Source organism: Dermacentor variabilis, chromosome 8 (genome assembly GCF_050947875.1).
Source record: "Dermacentor variabilis isolate Ectoservices chromosome 8, ASM5094787v1, whole genome shotgun sequence".
In the NCBI taxonomy this organism is placed as follows: domain Eukaryota; kingdom Metazoa; phylum Arthropoda; class Arachnida; order Ixodida; family Ixodidae; genus Dermacentor; species Dermacentor variabilis.
Window position 1 is genome coordinate 100,749,025 of NC_134575.1, and position 15,271 is coordinate 100,764,295.

Consider the following 15,271-nt stretch of genomic DNA (forward strand, 5'->3'; position numbering starts at 1 on the left):
CTCGAGGTTCTTCCAGTCCCATCTCGTGGTGCAGCATGGTCCGTTGAGGTGGATGCATTCCCTTCAAATGTAGACTCGCATATTCCTCAGAAATCAGGACTCGAAAATAATTTTTTTCATTTATACCTACAGCAATTCCGCGACCTGGTTCGAACCCGTAAGCTCGAGTTTAGCAGCGCAACGCCATATCCGCTATATCGCCACTAATTACCACGTCGCTTTTCTTTTTCCTTTTTTTTAAGCATAGACTGGGGCGGGGGGACAAAACATTTCACACGGCTTACGGGCCAAACATTCGCGTATATAATACCATGGCTACCTAAAACTGTCTTCGATACCCGAGGTCCGACCGCAATAAAAGAACCCGTACCAATTACTTCGCATTCTGTTACGTGAAGAAGACGAAAACATTAATGAAATGTTGCGGTGCAGTTTTTTTTCTATTTCTATCAAATACTTCTCCTAAATCTTAGTACAGGGCGCCGGATGCGGCGGATATGTTTTACTTGTTTGAAGCGGCAAGCAGGAAGTTTACATATGTTCTTCCGTCTTCGTTTCGCAAGACTTACTGATGGAAAATTATATGCGCAAATATACACACGAGAGATACATGCTGCATGAAGAACAAGAAATATATTTGTTCTCGAATGAAACCGTACAATAACATAGTAGAATGAGAGCCGACACTGCGGCCGCAATGCACGCGCAATTGCTGAGCGGCATTAAAAAAAAAATAATACGAAATGAAGAAGGGAAAGAAAGGCGTATATTTCTAAGGGATAAACAAAACACATGCAAACTGAAATTATGAACACCATTTGAGGCGCCTCAACGCATATACCAGCGCGCAAAGTAGTACGAATGACTCTCCCCGAAGTATCCCAGAAGAAACAGCAGTTTCCAACGGTGCGACCGCGACACGGCCCAATCCACGTCGATCGCAGCGCCGCCACAGTAGATTTCGTCGTCGCGAGCCCGACTGGCAAGCATGCGCCGCCCCATCCGTTCGCACCACTCAACCGTTTTCTAGTACACTCTAGGGCAGCCGGTGGCAGCAGAAGAGCGATATTTTTGGCCACAGTGCCGTAGTGCTTACATAGAATAACGAACTGCTTTCGAAGGATACCTCAGACCATCGTCGGGCACCCGGGATCTGTTCCATTATCAGGTCCTATAGTCCCCGTTGCCCAAGTGCCAGTGCTACCGAAACGCATCTGGAACAAAGGTGAGAGTACTTCTCGGAGTTTCGCGCGATTACCTCTTCGTTTGCTGACACTTAATTGTAGAAACAACCAAAGAGCGATACCTCTGTCAAGTGCACTAAGGAGAGCGTCACTTGGTAAGTGGAGTGTCTCCATAGAATGAAGGTGTCATTCGTAAAAGAGTGCACTCCCGAAGTGGTGATCACGCGAACTACTTGTGCTGCAATCGCGTCTTCCGTCACTTCTGTCGCTTCTGGTTTCGCTTCTGCTTCCTCGTCTGCATACATATCGGTGGTGCTGCTTTGTCTGTCGCTACTCTGGTCATGCTGTAGGTGCCGTGTGATGTGCGGCGGTTTTGTTTCCGGGGAAAGTTAGCGCAGAAGTGCGTCGGCGTCTAACAATAGGAAGAAGTTTCCACGGCTGCTACAGCGGCCAGATGCAACGTGATGCTGGTGCTTAAAGGGCCCCTGAAACGGTTCGGACAAATTTTGTAGACGCGTAGGGTACAGCTTAAGTAGAACATTCGCACCACAATTTAAGTGAAGCGTTACGTATTAATGGCGCTACAAGCGATTAGAAGCTACCCTCCTCCCTAGCCATGCTTTTCCTCCTCAACTCGTTCGCCGAGCGAGTGGGGCTAAGCTCCGCCTTCACTGCTTCAGCGTCACGATGCGACGTCACATCGTCCACTTCCGGTTGTTTCGGAGCCCGCCCCCGCCCGCGCGAGACCGCTCCGCTAGCCGCTTGGCCGTCGACCCCAAGCGAGAGCTATCGAAGCAGCGTGCGTTGCGAGCATTCTGTCGTAGCGCCGAACGTGTCTTGTATTCCGGTAACCACAGGCAAGCTGGTCATTTCGGCAAATGACTGTAGGCATAAACTCAAGCTGATGAAGGAACTTTAGCGTAGACGTACGTGAGCGGCCTGATCGGTCTGCACGGTCCATACACTTGTTGGTGCAGCGCTTAACCAGCCAAACAAAGCGCTAATATTGCTCTCACCAAGTGTAAAACATTTTAAACATTTATAAAAACAACGTGTTCATGATTACACTCCTGCGAAAAATACACACCAGCAGCAAAGAAGAATACACTTCGTTGTTGCTACTGTGTATGGTTGAGCTCTGTGCCACCAGGTGGCTGCACCATGCAGACCATTCGCATTTGCCCTTCTGCTCATCTCATGGCTCATCCCGTTACGGCAAAGTCAAGCGGCCAGACTCTGTCCCCTTGCGCTTGCGTTTTCCCTAATACCGGACTCGGGAAACGCTATTGTGTTAGTAATCTTCCGGTGTAAAGTGACGGCCACAAACGCGCAAATCCTGGCGCCGATCGGATAGCGGCAGTCCGATGTGCAGCAGCCAGTTCGCTCGTACGCTGCCTTGCAGAGGGACACGATGTCGCAGCTTGACATATTGCCAGTCGCTACGTTTGCAGTCCACAAGGCAACAAAGTCGAATCATAGTGCTCGCGAAAAGACTGAGACCGACTCTGACCGCGGAGCTCTCTTCAAAATGGAGTACGTTGTAACACAAGCAGACGACACATGCTGTGTGCCGGAAGTGCTTAAGTGTACTGAAAAATTATTCTTGTGCATTCTCTTTATGTTACTTTCTTTTCATAAAAACAAATTAACTAACATTCCAACTATTACGAAGATCATTTGTTTACCATAAAGTTGGAAAAATTATCGATCACGCGCCCTTGTCAGCCAATCGGATAGCTCGCCCCACTGACGTCGTATGGATGATTTCGGTCATATGGGTAGGGGCGGCTTAAAATTCCGCCGAGCAGTGCGCTGCGATCGGCAGCGATGTGCATATTTAAAACCTTATAATAAATTACACGCTTTACGCGGAGCACTTAGATGTGTCAATTAATGATTAGAAGGACCTAGTCTAACGACTCAATACGTTTGTAGAAAATCGTTAAAAGCGTTTCAGGGTCCCTTTAATATGCTTTTTCGCACTCGGGCGACGGCAGAGAGTGATATTCACCCCGTTTCACGGTGATCCAGTGGGCGCTGCCATGTTTAATCACGTGGTGACGCATCCATTGCTTGCCTCAACCACGACCTACTGAACTCTAGACCTGCACAGATCTCCCTGCTCCCGCACGCTTGGTCTAGTTCGCCCATTTTGCGGCTAGGGTCAGAACGTACGAGCAGAGTGGCGCTAGTTATAACCTATTCGCTGTCGTCTGCTTCTGGGATCTGTTCAGCGCTCGTGCTTCCATTTCGGCGGGCACAAAACGCTTGTATTGGCCGTGAATAAATTAATTCACAAATATATGGAAAGAAAACAGAAATTTGCGAATGCTTTGTGTTTGAATAGTGAAACTAGAGGAGGAGAGCGGTGCAAGAAATGTAAACAAGCATAAGTGGCAGCTGCAATGCTAGATCGACGACATAAATTTCCCTTTCCTAGCCTCAGTAAGACACTGGAAATATTGTTTTACAATATTCATAGGATAATCGAACTTTATTGAGTTGATTACAGATAGCCTAATCTCGTAGATAACATTAGGATTTACTGCTACATGTGCGCCGTAGAGAAAGGCGGATAATCTGGTAAAAGTATTCACGAGTAAGTCCTCCGCCCGATATGTGCAATAGGTTGATCGAGTATGTTTCAAGGAAAAGTATTCACGAGTAAGTCCTCCGCCCGATATGTGCAATAGGTTGATCGAGTATGTTTCAGGGAAAGCTGAGTATGTTTTGTCTTTAATGTCGTTGGATGTCTAGCTCAGTAGAAAGCTTGCAAAAAGCGATCCCAGTGCTTTAAAAGGTGCTGCACTGCGGGGCTTAAATTGTGTCACGGCTCTTTTCAAACTGTAAAGCTAGCTTTTCAGCGTGGTTTCGCGGCAGCATAACGGTGGTGCGGAAGATACGTACGCATTGAAGGTGTGGGCGTAATTCTTCTTGAACTCATGATGCATTCACAGACAACTTTTAAGAGTTAAAATGTGTGGTAATCATTCTGTTGTTAAACATTACGGTGGTTTCAAGTTTCTAAAGAGCGCAGAAACGAATTTTACAACGTATACAATGAAACTGTTGTGTACTTTACGAACTCTATAAACAATGTGACTTAGTGTACAAGATCTGCACGGTTTGCTACTGCCTGAAAAGGGCAATATGTGAGCGGCTATTTAATGCTATTTTAGAGAGCAGCGGACTATACGCTCCGACATTTTTTTTTAGTTCGGGCAGTCAACTTTTGTATCCGAGTGACCGATCAAAGCCTTGTGACATCGCTGCCGCCGTGTTTGCAAAAATCATCAACTAGACAACACAACAGCCGCCGTACTAATTACAACGCCGCACCAGTCAACCGTAGAGTAGCAGACGAACAGGTTATAAAAGCGACACCAACGGCCAATGGTTGAACGAGAGTGGGCGCAAGTGGCTCCCATAGAAACCGGATATCTGTGCAGGTCTGGAGTTCCAGTAGGTCGTGGCCTCAACTGCCTCCGTTGCCTCCGTGTTTACAATGCATGCGTATGACGCCGGTGCGGCTCAACAAACCTCTGTTTCGGGAGACATCGTAGGCGGCGACTGGGTGAACGACACATAGCATTGGCCACAGAATCAGAATGTGAAAAAGAGTTTTCGGAGCTGTTTAAGCTGTCCAAACGGCGCGAGCAGCGTATGTGGTTCTTGTTCTAATAGTGGGGCTAAATACGTATTTCATTCTATCCAAACTTTCCACTCATGAATTGAATCAGGGTTAGTGTGTATCGTTCATCGTACTTTATTTGGAAAATATTTTGAAGCAGTGGCTTGTCACATTTCTGATTCGACAGTGTCTGTCGGTGTGGTCACTATTTGATTATTTTCTTCCTCATTGTGCATGGGTGTGCCCAGTTGCGACATATTTGTTATTGCTTCGCATACAGCTTGAAACGTAGCCGTTTTGTACATTTAAGTACATTGTAGCAAAGATATCGCTAGTTACTCTTGTGGGCTGTCGCAAAACATTCAGCTTCGACCATTTGTGCATCATCCGTGCAGTGTCATTTATTGTGTGTATATGTTTCACATGTATTGAAGTGTGCATCAATTCACTTATTGACATCTTGGTGATAAAGTGTGCGCAAGATTCTATGCCAGTTAGGGTAGATGTGTGTAGACACTGCGTGTGAAGCTTGCTATGACAGGAAGCAGCACTACCTCCTTTGTCACTGTTTAACAAGCGGTACTCACTCTTGCCAACATTCCAGGACTGAAGACCTTTCTTTGAAGGTTAGAGATACAGCAGTGATGGGTGAGCAAATACCTTTATCCTCGAGGAAAGCCGTACATTTCAAAGCGCCAGTAACACGTACCAACATTTGCAGCAGTGGTCCGCAATATTGGCCACAAAGATTCGTTCCATTCCTTAATAAGCCATCACTATTTTTTGCAGCCAACTATTGCACACGTCTTCAATCCAACATGATTGGACTACTGTCCATTAGCAAAAACTCAGTCGCATTTCTGACTGCTGATTGCACAGGAGCAAGGTAGAAGCGGTAATGGTTTCAATTCGTGCGCTGCCGCTAGGGCCACGTGCGTCACGCCACTGAAAGCGCCATCTCGTTTCTTTCTTTAATTAAGCTGCACATACGAAATCGGCCTTGAGTAACAAAGGTGCGACAAACTGATGCCATGTTCTGTCGACCGAGAAAGTATACACATAGGGTACTCATTCTTACCTGCTGCCTGGTTGTGAACCTCCCCTCTGCGACAGATGTGGTGAGAGGCTGTCCATTCTCAACGTCTTATAGGAGTGAGGGGAAGCAGAAGCTGAACAAAAAAGCACTTTCCTGTAGCATACCGATACCACATTCACCTTCATGTGGTAATGTTTCTTGGAGCAGAACCAATCTTTGATCATAAATAAGTTTTAAATTTTTTACAAGATGTCAATTTACTGCGCGTTTAAGCCCACGATATTCATAGCACATCCTCTGATGAGCGGTTTATGCTGTAATGGCAACATGTATGCCACGTGCCTCCGGGCCACTCTGTTAAGCTTAAGGGCCTTGGTGAGGCAGTGGTGCTACTTGTAGCAACATATTTTAGTATATCACTTCATCATAGTACATCATTTTCCACAGCATATTTCATGTATCATTGTCTAGCTTTATTAAGAATATATTCCCTTTCCAAAGGATATTTCTTTAGGTCTCTATACTGCCGTGTTTCATCCACTTCTTGATGATCATTATTCAGCAACGGCATTTTCTTATTATATCCTTGGCGCTCTTTGGCCACTTCTGGCCCTTGCACAAATAAACCCCGATCATCATCATCATCGTTTCTCTAGAACAAAGTGCTCTGTGAAAGGGGTCAATATATAGAAACATGCTGTGCTGAAAGAATGTCTCACAGACAAGTACGATGTGTGTGAACGTGATGTTGAGTACGAGAACCCACATTTTCATTCTTGAGAACAAATCTATATTGATTTCTCGTGGAAAAAATGGACGCTGGTTCACGGCGCAATAGATAACTTAATTATTCTTGGTCCTCATGAACATAACTCGAAGGCAAGAAATGTGATGCCAAAGCGAAATATGCACTACTGACTCATCATCAAGCAGGCGACAGTGATTTTGTCTTTTGTTATCGTTTTGCGTGAGGCAACTCGTAGGTGAAATCTCTCGAATTATAGAAACTGTTGTCCATGCAGAGTATCTCACCTAACTAGCTGCATGACAAGCTGCAACGAAATCCACAAAATGCTATTTCGAGCAGCTATACTATCCTCAAAACCATAACTGAAATTGTCCTCAGAGAAGCAGATGGCTTCAAAATTAAGCACGGCCGGGTGTGCATAACATATCAAGCGAACGTAAGACAGTGACATACAAAATCGTATGTTCACTTCAAACAGTGTGGTGCACAGTATTTACATAAGCTTGTGAATCTCTGACTGCAGAGGCAACTTTGTTCGACGAAGCCTCCGTGCGCAACTCTGAAGCAAATACAGAAACATGTATGGGTAATATGAAGAAATATGCCTGTGGCTTCATATGTACGTGATTCTCGACCCCCACAATACCCTTTACAAAGATATGAGGTCGTTGAAAACCCATCCTGGGATATTTATCATTATTAAATGTGTACAGAATTAAACAATAATTCGTCACACACTTTAGTGGATCTAGTTTCCTGTGATTTATTCTGGGAAACCCCAGTCAGACTGGAGAAACCATCTGTGAGTGTCTGCATTTGGATGTGATGATTTCTATCTGTTGACATGACTATTAAAGCTTTATATGATCAAGCGCATGCACTTGACAAAACAGAAAAAAAATAAGATGACCGTTCAAAAAGCATGTGCACCTAACTGCCTGAAAATAACAAAGAAATTATTTTGAAAAAAGGTTGCTCAAGTAAACGAAAGACGTCACAATGTCCGTTGCCGTTTTTGTTCATAGAAAACAAAACCCTTTCAACATTGAATGTTCAGTTGTTGAATCAGTTGTTGCCGCTTCCTGCCGATCACATTGAGCGTTCATCTTTTTATATGCATGTAAATATGCATATACATGTAAAAATTGCATGTAGAAACTACGGTTATTAGATGCAGAACAGATGTGGTGGCGCATTAATTTCAGTTTCCAGATAGTTGTTTGATTTGTAGCAGTAAGTTTGCAGGAACTCCACTGCAGTTGTCTATGTATGCATACTAGAGTATGCGTAAGCGTATAAACCTAAATTTGTTGGCTCACTCCCAAATTTCATGTTGGCCCACCCCTAATATAGGTTTCTCCAGGCATCTTCTATGGAGCATTCTGTATCCCTATGGATGTGCATAAATCTGGATCATAAGGGTTTTCTCTCGGAACAGTTCTTTTCTTCAGTTGTTCCTTATCGCTTATAAAGCTACCAATCATCTACAATTACAGAATTAAAACCATTTAATGGGTTAGCTTCATAAATTAAACATTTTTCTGCACATACAAGGCATTACACTTTTCGCGTGACAGACAGATCTTGCTAGGGTACTCGCCAAAAGAATGCTTGTGCATCAAAGTAATGAGAGGCGGTTAGCTTACAAACAGAGGAGTATCATTTGGCCACCTTACAATCTTGAGCAGCGTGCAATATGTTCTTAATATCGTTGATCATGTGCAGGAGCTTGTCTTTATTGCACGTTATGAATACGCTTCCCCTGTACTGGATTGGATTGGCACTGGATTGGATTGACATGGCTTGCTACGTGCTTGCGTGCGCCTTCGCTCATCGCTTCTTCTCTTTCCTGTGGATTAAATTGGCATGGCTCGCTACGTGCTTGAGCTTGCATTTCCGAGAACAGATTGGTGTGTGCGTGCTTTTCGCACTGGGATTTCAATAGATCACTAGCCTCTCACGCTTAAAGATGAAGTGAATGTCAGCAAGTGTAGAAGTGCTTTGCCGCGGGCTTGCCATGTATGTAAGCACACAAGAATGCCAGAAAACATTCATGCAACCAAAGGGTGAGAAAACTACGCTTTATTTTACCTTTACTTTGTGATGTACCTTCACACTGGATAGCGCCGCGAGATCACTTCTAGCGAGCGCAGGAAGAACTGAAGGCACACAAAATAGCCCGCAATGTTTATTCTCAGCTGTATACATCACCCTGTGAGGTCAGCGCTCAGTATCTTTTGGGGGCACAGATGCAGAAGATGCAACAGCATAATGCGACTCATGCGCAATAACAGCGTGCAAGCACTTATCAGCAAAAAGGCATCGGCTTGTTCACAGCCCCAAAAGAATGTAGTGTCCTTCCTGAGAAGGTCAGTCAGTGGCTTGGTGATATCTGCAAGATGTTTGGCAAACTGACGAAAATAGGAGCACAAGCCCACAAAGCTGCACAAACCTTTTGCTGAGCAGGGTACAGGAAAGTTCTTGACAACATGAATCTTATCAGGATCAGGATGTATATGGGCAGCAGTGACAAGGTGGCCAAGAACTTTTACTTTGCAATGTCCAAAATGGCACTTAGAAGAGCTAAGTTGAAGGCCAGCCTTTCTAACAACTTCAAGAATAGCGGCCAAGGGACTGAGGGGGCTGTCGAAATGTAGGGGAATATACAATGACATTGTCCAGCTAACAAACAGTTGGACCACTTATAGCCCCGACGAAGAGAGTCCATCATTCTTTCAAAAGTTGCTGAGGCATTACAAAGGTCATTACAAAGGAATAACCTTAAAATGCTAAATCCCGTCTGGTGTAACAAAAGCAGTCGTGTAAAACACATTGTTGGGATAGTTGGTGCATTGTATTAAGAAAAAACCAGTCTCTTTCCTGTCCTGTCGTATGTTTCCTGTGTGCATCTTTTTTTTGGCTGGTTTTTTCTCAGTGCAGTGAAAGCCGTCTTCTCATGGTCCAGTTCATCAACCAAAATCTGCCGAAAGCCAGATTGGAGGCCAATTTAACAGAAGTATTTCGATCTGTGAATGCAGTTGAGGGCTTCATCAATCCACAGGAGAGGGTACATATCTTTTTTGATGATCTGGTTCAGTTGATGGTAGTTGACACAAAATCGCCAGCTGCCATTCTTCTTTTTGACCAAGATAACCAGCAATGCTCAAGGACACAAAGACGGCTTAATTACACTTTTGTTTAGTATCTTGTCTACTTCAGCTTGGATAACGTTTCATTCTTTGTGAGACACGCGATAAGGTCTCCTGCAGATTGAACTGTATCACCAGTGTCATTCTTATAAGTTACAATGGAAGTCTGTCCCAGTGGGCGATCCTGCAAGTCAGACATCACATTAAGACACCAGCATGGGACAATGACCTGTAGCTTGTTTGGTAAGCAGGTCTTCAGCAATCATCTTTGAAGATATGTCAGGATCCGACGTTGCGGAACCTATCGGACAGCAGGTAAATGAAGACAAGCACGGAACATCTAATACAGAGATGACAGTATTGTCGATGGGTGAAGCGTTACCGAATGACATGCCTTTCGGGACAACCTGTGTACTTGAACCAAAATTTTAAACTGGAAGAAATATGCAGTTATTGGCGATAGTCAGAATGGTATGAGAAATGACAACTCTGCTTAGCAGGAAAACATTCAGATTAGGAGTCTGCATTTAGTCATCGTCAGGAACGGATGGGAAGCATGTCAAAGGCATATATATACATGGGAGTTTGAGGTGGCAACCGTACAAAGTCTACAGAGCATAAACGAGGCTTACCTGATTTTGGAGGACAGCAGTGAATAGGCAGCTTGAGTTGGAGGAGGTCAGCAGTGCAGTCAGTCAGTGCTGAATAGTCTGATAAAAGGTCAAGGCTGAAGTAATGGGAACACGGTTCAAGAACAGCAAATTAAACGGGAGTGTTGAGACCAGCAACAGTTACTGGGGCGCTGGACATACCAAGGATAATGGACGTTGCTCCGTCAGCGACCAGGATAGCATGAGATGCGGCAGGTGTAAGGACTTCAGGTGGCAATGAAGGTGGTTGCTCATCACCGGGATATCGGTTCCAGTATCAACATGCACTGGGACAACTAAACTGTCAGCTTCCACATTGACCATATTGCTTCTTGCCGGCAGGGTGAGAGGCTTTGGCAGAGAGGTTGACAATGCAGCATCACCTCCGGGAGCTCCACCTTTTAGTTGTCCGAATGTATATGCCCAGGTCAGAATGACAGGTGACGGGACTCAGGTGATCTGAACAACAGGCAACAACTTTGAGGCAAACGGGACTGGTGACTGCTCAGCGACGGTGATCGAATGCGCCGTGTGGTTGTACCGTCAAGTGTCGCGCAGGTTCGTCTCGGCTTGCGGCTGGAAATAGCAAAAACCGCTGCCTGGGCGAGGCCTGTTCAAGAACAGCATTGATGACGAGCAGTTGCGACAGTATCGGGCGATGTACCCAACGCAGCGACAACTGAAGCAAACAGTTTGATCAAACGGTGTTCGCCACTCTGTCATGTTGCGAGAGCCTCGAGGGACCGATTGATTTTGTGTATGCACGATCGAAGGATGTGCGGCTAGCTTCGAACTGGCCATGGTACAGACTGCAAGGCGACACTGGCGAGTTCTTGACGCACAATATCCTGAACAGTGTGAACAATAGAAGTGCATGTATCAATGACAGGTGGGTAACGAGCTGCAGGGCACATGGCTTCCAACTTCCTTTGCACAATCTTCGTCAGCTGCTCTGAAGGATGCTGCTGGCGAACGAGTCCTGTCGGTCATCACAAGAGGATTGCAGCCGTATTGGGAAGCCATGCAAATGACTGATGCGACGACTGTTCACCTACTCAAAACGCTTGCATTCCGTGATAAAGTCATTACCTGAAGTAGAGTTCTTACAAAGGAGTAAATTGAAGGTATAATCAGTAATACATTTTAAAACATGCCCGACTTTCTCAGACTCTGGCATTTCAGCGTTTACCTTGGGGCAGAGTGCTAGCCCGTCTTGTATATAGGCGAGATAGCCTTAGGTGGACATCCGAATTCATTATGCCAACTCTTTCGTAGCGATGACCTTCTGACCCAGTGGTTTTCCGAAGAGATCTCGTAGCATCTTCTTCCAGGTATTTCACTCACGGAGTTCTTCATGGTTTTTAACCACACGCGCAGTTCCTGCCAAGTAAAAAATTATGTGCGTCAGCCTCACTGTGGAATCCCATTTGTTGGGGCTGCTCAACCACTCGTGTTCTCCAGCCAGTCGCCGACGTCGGTGCCAGCGGCCGGTGCCGCGGAAGGTTCCTGGATCACGTGGATGCCTGAGCACAACAGTCGATGCAGGCATCGCTGAACTATGCACCGTATCCTGCAAGCTCGGTGATGAACTGAAGCGGCAGCCACTGTGAAGCTCAATTCTGAGTCGTTGCCCCGTACTTCCACCGAATGTTATGAAGGACATTAGTAACAAAAACTTGAGCCCCTTGGTTCCCCTGATAGTTCTTGCTTGCTGACTGCGAAGGTCTCAACTCGTGTGTTACCTTGGTGATTGAAAATAATTGGCAGTGATGTGGATGACGAATGTTTGATTTCTTCTATGGCTAGTTCAATGCGAGTCTGGTGAGTTGTCAAACATTACCTTGCATGCACCAGTGCTGTTTGCATACTACACAGAATACGCAGGGAGACATGTTTTGAGAGGCGTTGTATACGATTGTTGATAAGCTCCAAGAGGGTTGAGCATTCTGATTGCCTCCCATTGCATATCGCATCGTGGGGACATGTATTGTTAAACATTAATTAAAATGCCAACAAAGCGTACAAACGAGAAGGGGATTAACCGAGGGGCCTGATTTTATTAGTCATATCATGATGAGCCTACAAACAAAGACACCAATGAAAACATAGGGGAAATTACTTGTGCTTAATGATTGAATTAAAGAAATGATAAATTAATGGCAATGAAAGTGGACGATAAAACAACTTGCCGCAGGTGGCTAACAATCCCACAACCTTCGCAGTTGGCGTGCGATGCTCTACCAATTGAGCTACTGCGGTGTCGTTTCCCCATCGACTTTCTAGGGTATATTACATTTCCTAGTAGAACCCTGGGAGTGTATAGTTAGAGCCCAAGAGACTGCTTCAAAAAGGCGGGATTTGTGTGCCAAAGTGAAGCCCCCACGGTAGTGATACCAACATGGTAAAAGCCACTGACATGACCGGGTTCTGGGAGCAGGTCGCCGTTTCTAGCATCTATATTGCTACTGACGGAGAAACAGGGGGTGCTTCGATGGAGGGGCGTCTGAGTGAACTTAGTACTGCCTTGTTCTGCAAAGAGATCTCCTACGATGTGATCATTTTCATTACAAACGGTGGCATCGTGCAACGACAGGAGCCGCAGTGATGAGAAAGACAATGGCCCGTCCTTGGCTTCGAGCTTGATCATGCAAAATGCACTGTCATCAATCAAGTCCCGCATTAATTTCGTGCACACTTGAGGATTTCCACCACTGTTCGCGCTGTAGCTGGATCTGAGGCACACTGCAGTTCTAAACATGAAATGCCTCAAGAGCAGGTGGACATTTCTGACTATTTCAGCATGCCAAATGCTCGACACGCTGTTTATGGCTATAAATAAAGATGTTGTTTTTCAATGTCTACTCCATACAATCTGTATCTTTTAGTGTGAGTGGCAAATTTGTGCTCCAGCTACAAAGGTATGTTTGGCAGCTTTCGTTTTTCTTTTTTGTACAGCAATTCATCCAGACATTGTAATGACTGGGTCTATGATTGAGCTTCTTGATATTGTTATAAGCGTACTGCACTGTAATCCCTATGGCTGAAATTAACCCTCACATGTGCCTTCATATCTCGCCGGGTGCTGGCAAGCTCTCCCAGGTCAAGGTTCAGTACACACACCAGTGTCGTGTAAATATCCGAATTTCCTAATGATGGTTTTGAATATTTCGCTATTCGATATTTGCCTTGAAAAAATTTAGTAATAGACAAACCACTGGGTTTCTTGCGTGCACTCATATACACAGTTTGATTGCGCTATGAGAGTGGATGCTGGTTGCTTAGCTTCTGGCGAGTTGAGTGGCAATCGCTGTGATGTCGACCACTGCCCGAATGCCAAATCGTAAAGATCTATTTCCATATATATATATATTTTTAATCTGATGAGTGTTTATGCAAGCCCATCTGTATTCATGAATAAACAAGGCATGTTTAGCCACAGAAAATGTTTTGTGGTTTTATCGTCACTCTGAAAAAGTTGAGCTCACTTTTCTACAATATTGGTCAGTCTGAAGATTTTAAATCTACAGTAAATATATTTCTTCCTGGGGGTCACATTTCATTCATTTAGCCCATCTGTACTCATGAATAAACAAGGCATGTTTACCTGCAGAAAATGTTTTGTGACTTTATCGTCACCCTGAAAAAGTTGAGCTAACTTTTCTGTAATATTGGTGAGTCTGAAGATTTTAAATCTACAATAACAACATTCCTCACAGGCGGTCACATTTCATTCATTCATTCATTCATTCATTCATTCATTCATTCATTCATTCATTCAAATAACTTTTTTGAGTGCCCTGCTATTTGGTGGGGTGGTTTGGACCCCGCCTAGGTTTCTGCAAAGGGTTGTTGGCCCTTGGTGGCTTCCTTGGCTCGCTGGATGGCCCAGAGTTGGTGCTGTAGGTCCGAGCTGAGGAATGCAGACTCCCAGCGCGTGCGGAGGCCGTCACTCCATCACTTTTATTCTACATAATAGCCGTACTTTCCCATAAGATATGCTTCAGGGTGGCTCTAGAGTCGCATTGTCTGCACATGTCAGTGTTAGGTGCATGATAGCTGGACTCGGTAAGGATCTGGTCTGTAACTGTCGCCGTTCGACAGACTGATTTTTGCTTAATTTTGGGTGCGGCTGCAGGAATACGCCTCTGCAATGATGGTGTTGTGTAATTGGGGAAACAATTACTCAAAAGTTTAAGAGGATGAAAGTTGGCAGTGCATTCATTCTTTAGATATGATTGGTGACTTTGAGATCATCAACACTGCTATGATTCGTGCAGATTTCTTGGTTATATGATTTGTATGATGAATAATATGAAAAGTGCTCACACCTGGGACTCAAGTTGGCGTCAAAGTGGTTCATTGAAAAGCAGCACGTACTCAGTGTGTCTACGAAGCACCTGAAGCAGTCAGACCTGCAAACCGGGAGAACGGGCTAAGAATCTCTGGATCTGTACAGGCTGCCCCTGCAAATAGAACCTGGCAACATTTAACATGTGAAACCTCTCAGTGAGGCTAGCTTAGTGGGGCTGTTTGAGGCATATAGGGCATTGGCTGAGATATCATTGACCGTAATGAGGTTTGAAAAATAGGAAGCTTATACAGAGCTCACTAACGGTCACGTCTTCTGCTACAGAGGTCTTCCAGATGAGAGGGAATAGAGGGTAGGGCTTCTAATTAATAAGTACATAGCGGGCAACATTGATAAATTCTATTGGTATTGGTATGTGTTCTAATAGCTTGTTTTTGGTGAACCTTTTTCATGGTCCAGTCTCTCTTAGAATATTGTCGCACAGCTTAAGAGACACCTTTCTGTACCGGAACCTTCTCAAATGTTGTCACTGGTTGTGTCTGTTGTCACTGAAGCTTGTGTAAT

At 44.9% G+C, this 15,271-nt stretch overlaps 2 protein-coding genes across 8 annotated transcripts in view; one reads left to right on the top strand and one right to left on the bottom strand.

Moving 5' to 3' along the window:
- LOC142590470 (uncharacterized) overlaps positions 1-15,271 on the bottom strand; it is a 330,321-nt gene that overhangs the window by 99,087 nt on the left and 215,963 nt on the right. The window lies entirely within an intron of this gene.
- The window catches only part of LOC142590476 (uncharacterized), a 43,458-nt gene continuing 29,160 nt past the window's right edge, over positions 974-15,271 (top strand). The window contains exons 1-2 of one of the 4 annotated variants that reach the window (XM_075702625.1): positions 974-1,225; positions 5,420-5,463. In XM_075702625.1, coding sequence (XP_075558740.1) covers positions 5,460-5,463 — 4 coding nt within the window. In that variant the 5' untranslated portion in view covers positions 974-1,225; positions 5,420-5,459. Of the gene's footprint in view, positions 1,226-4,718; positions 4,926-5,419; positions 5,464-8,562; positions 8,666-15,271 lie in introns of those variants that run through there. The other 3 variants (XM_075702627.1, XM_075702628.1, XM_075702624.1) reach the window with 3 other exon arrangements.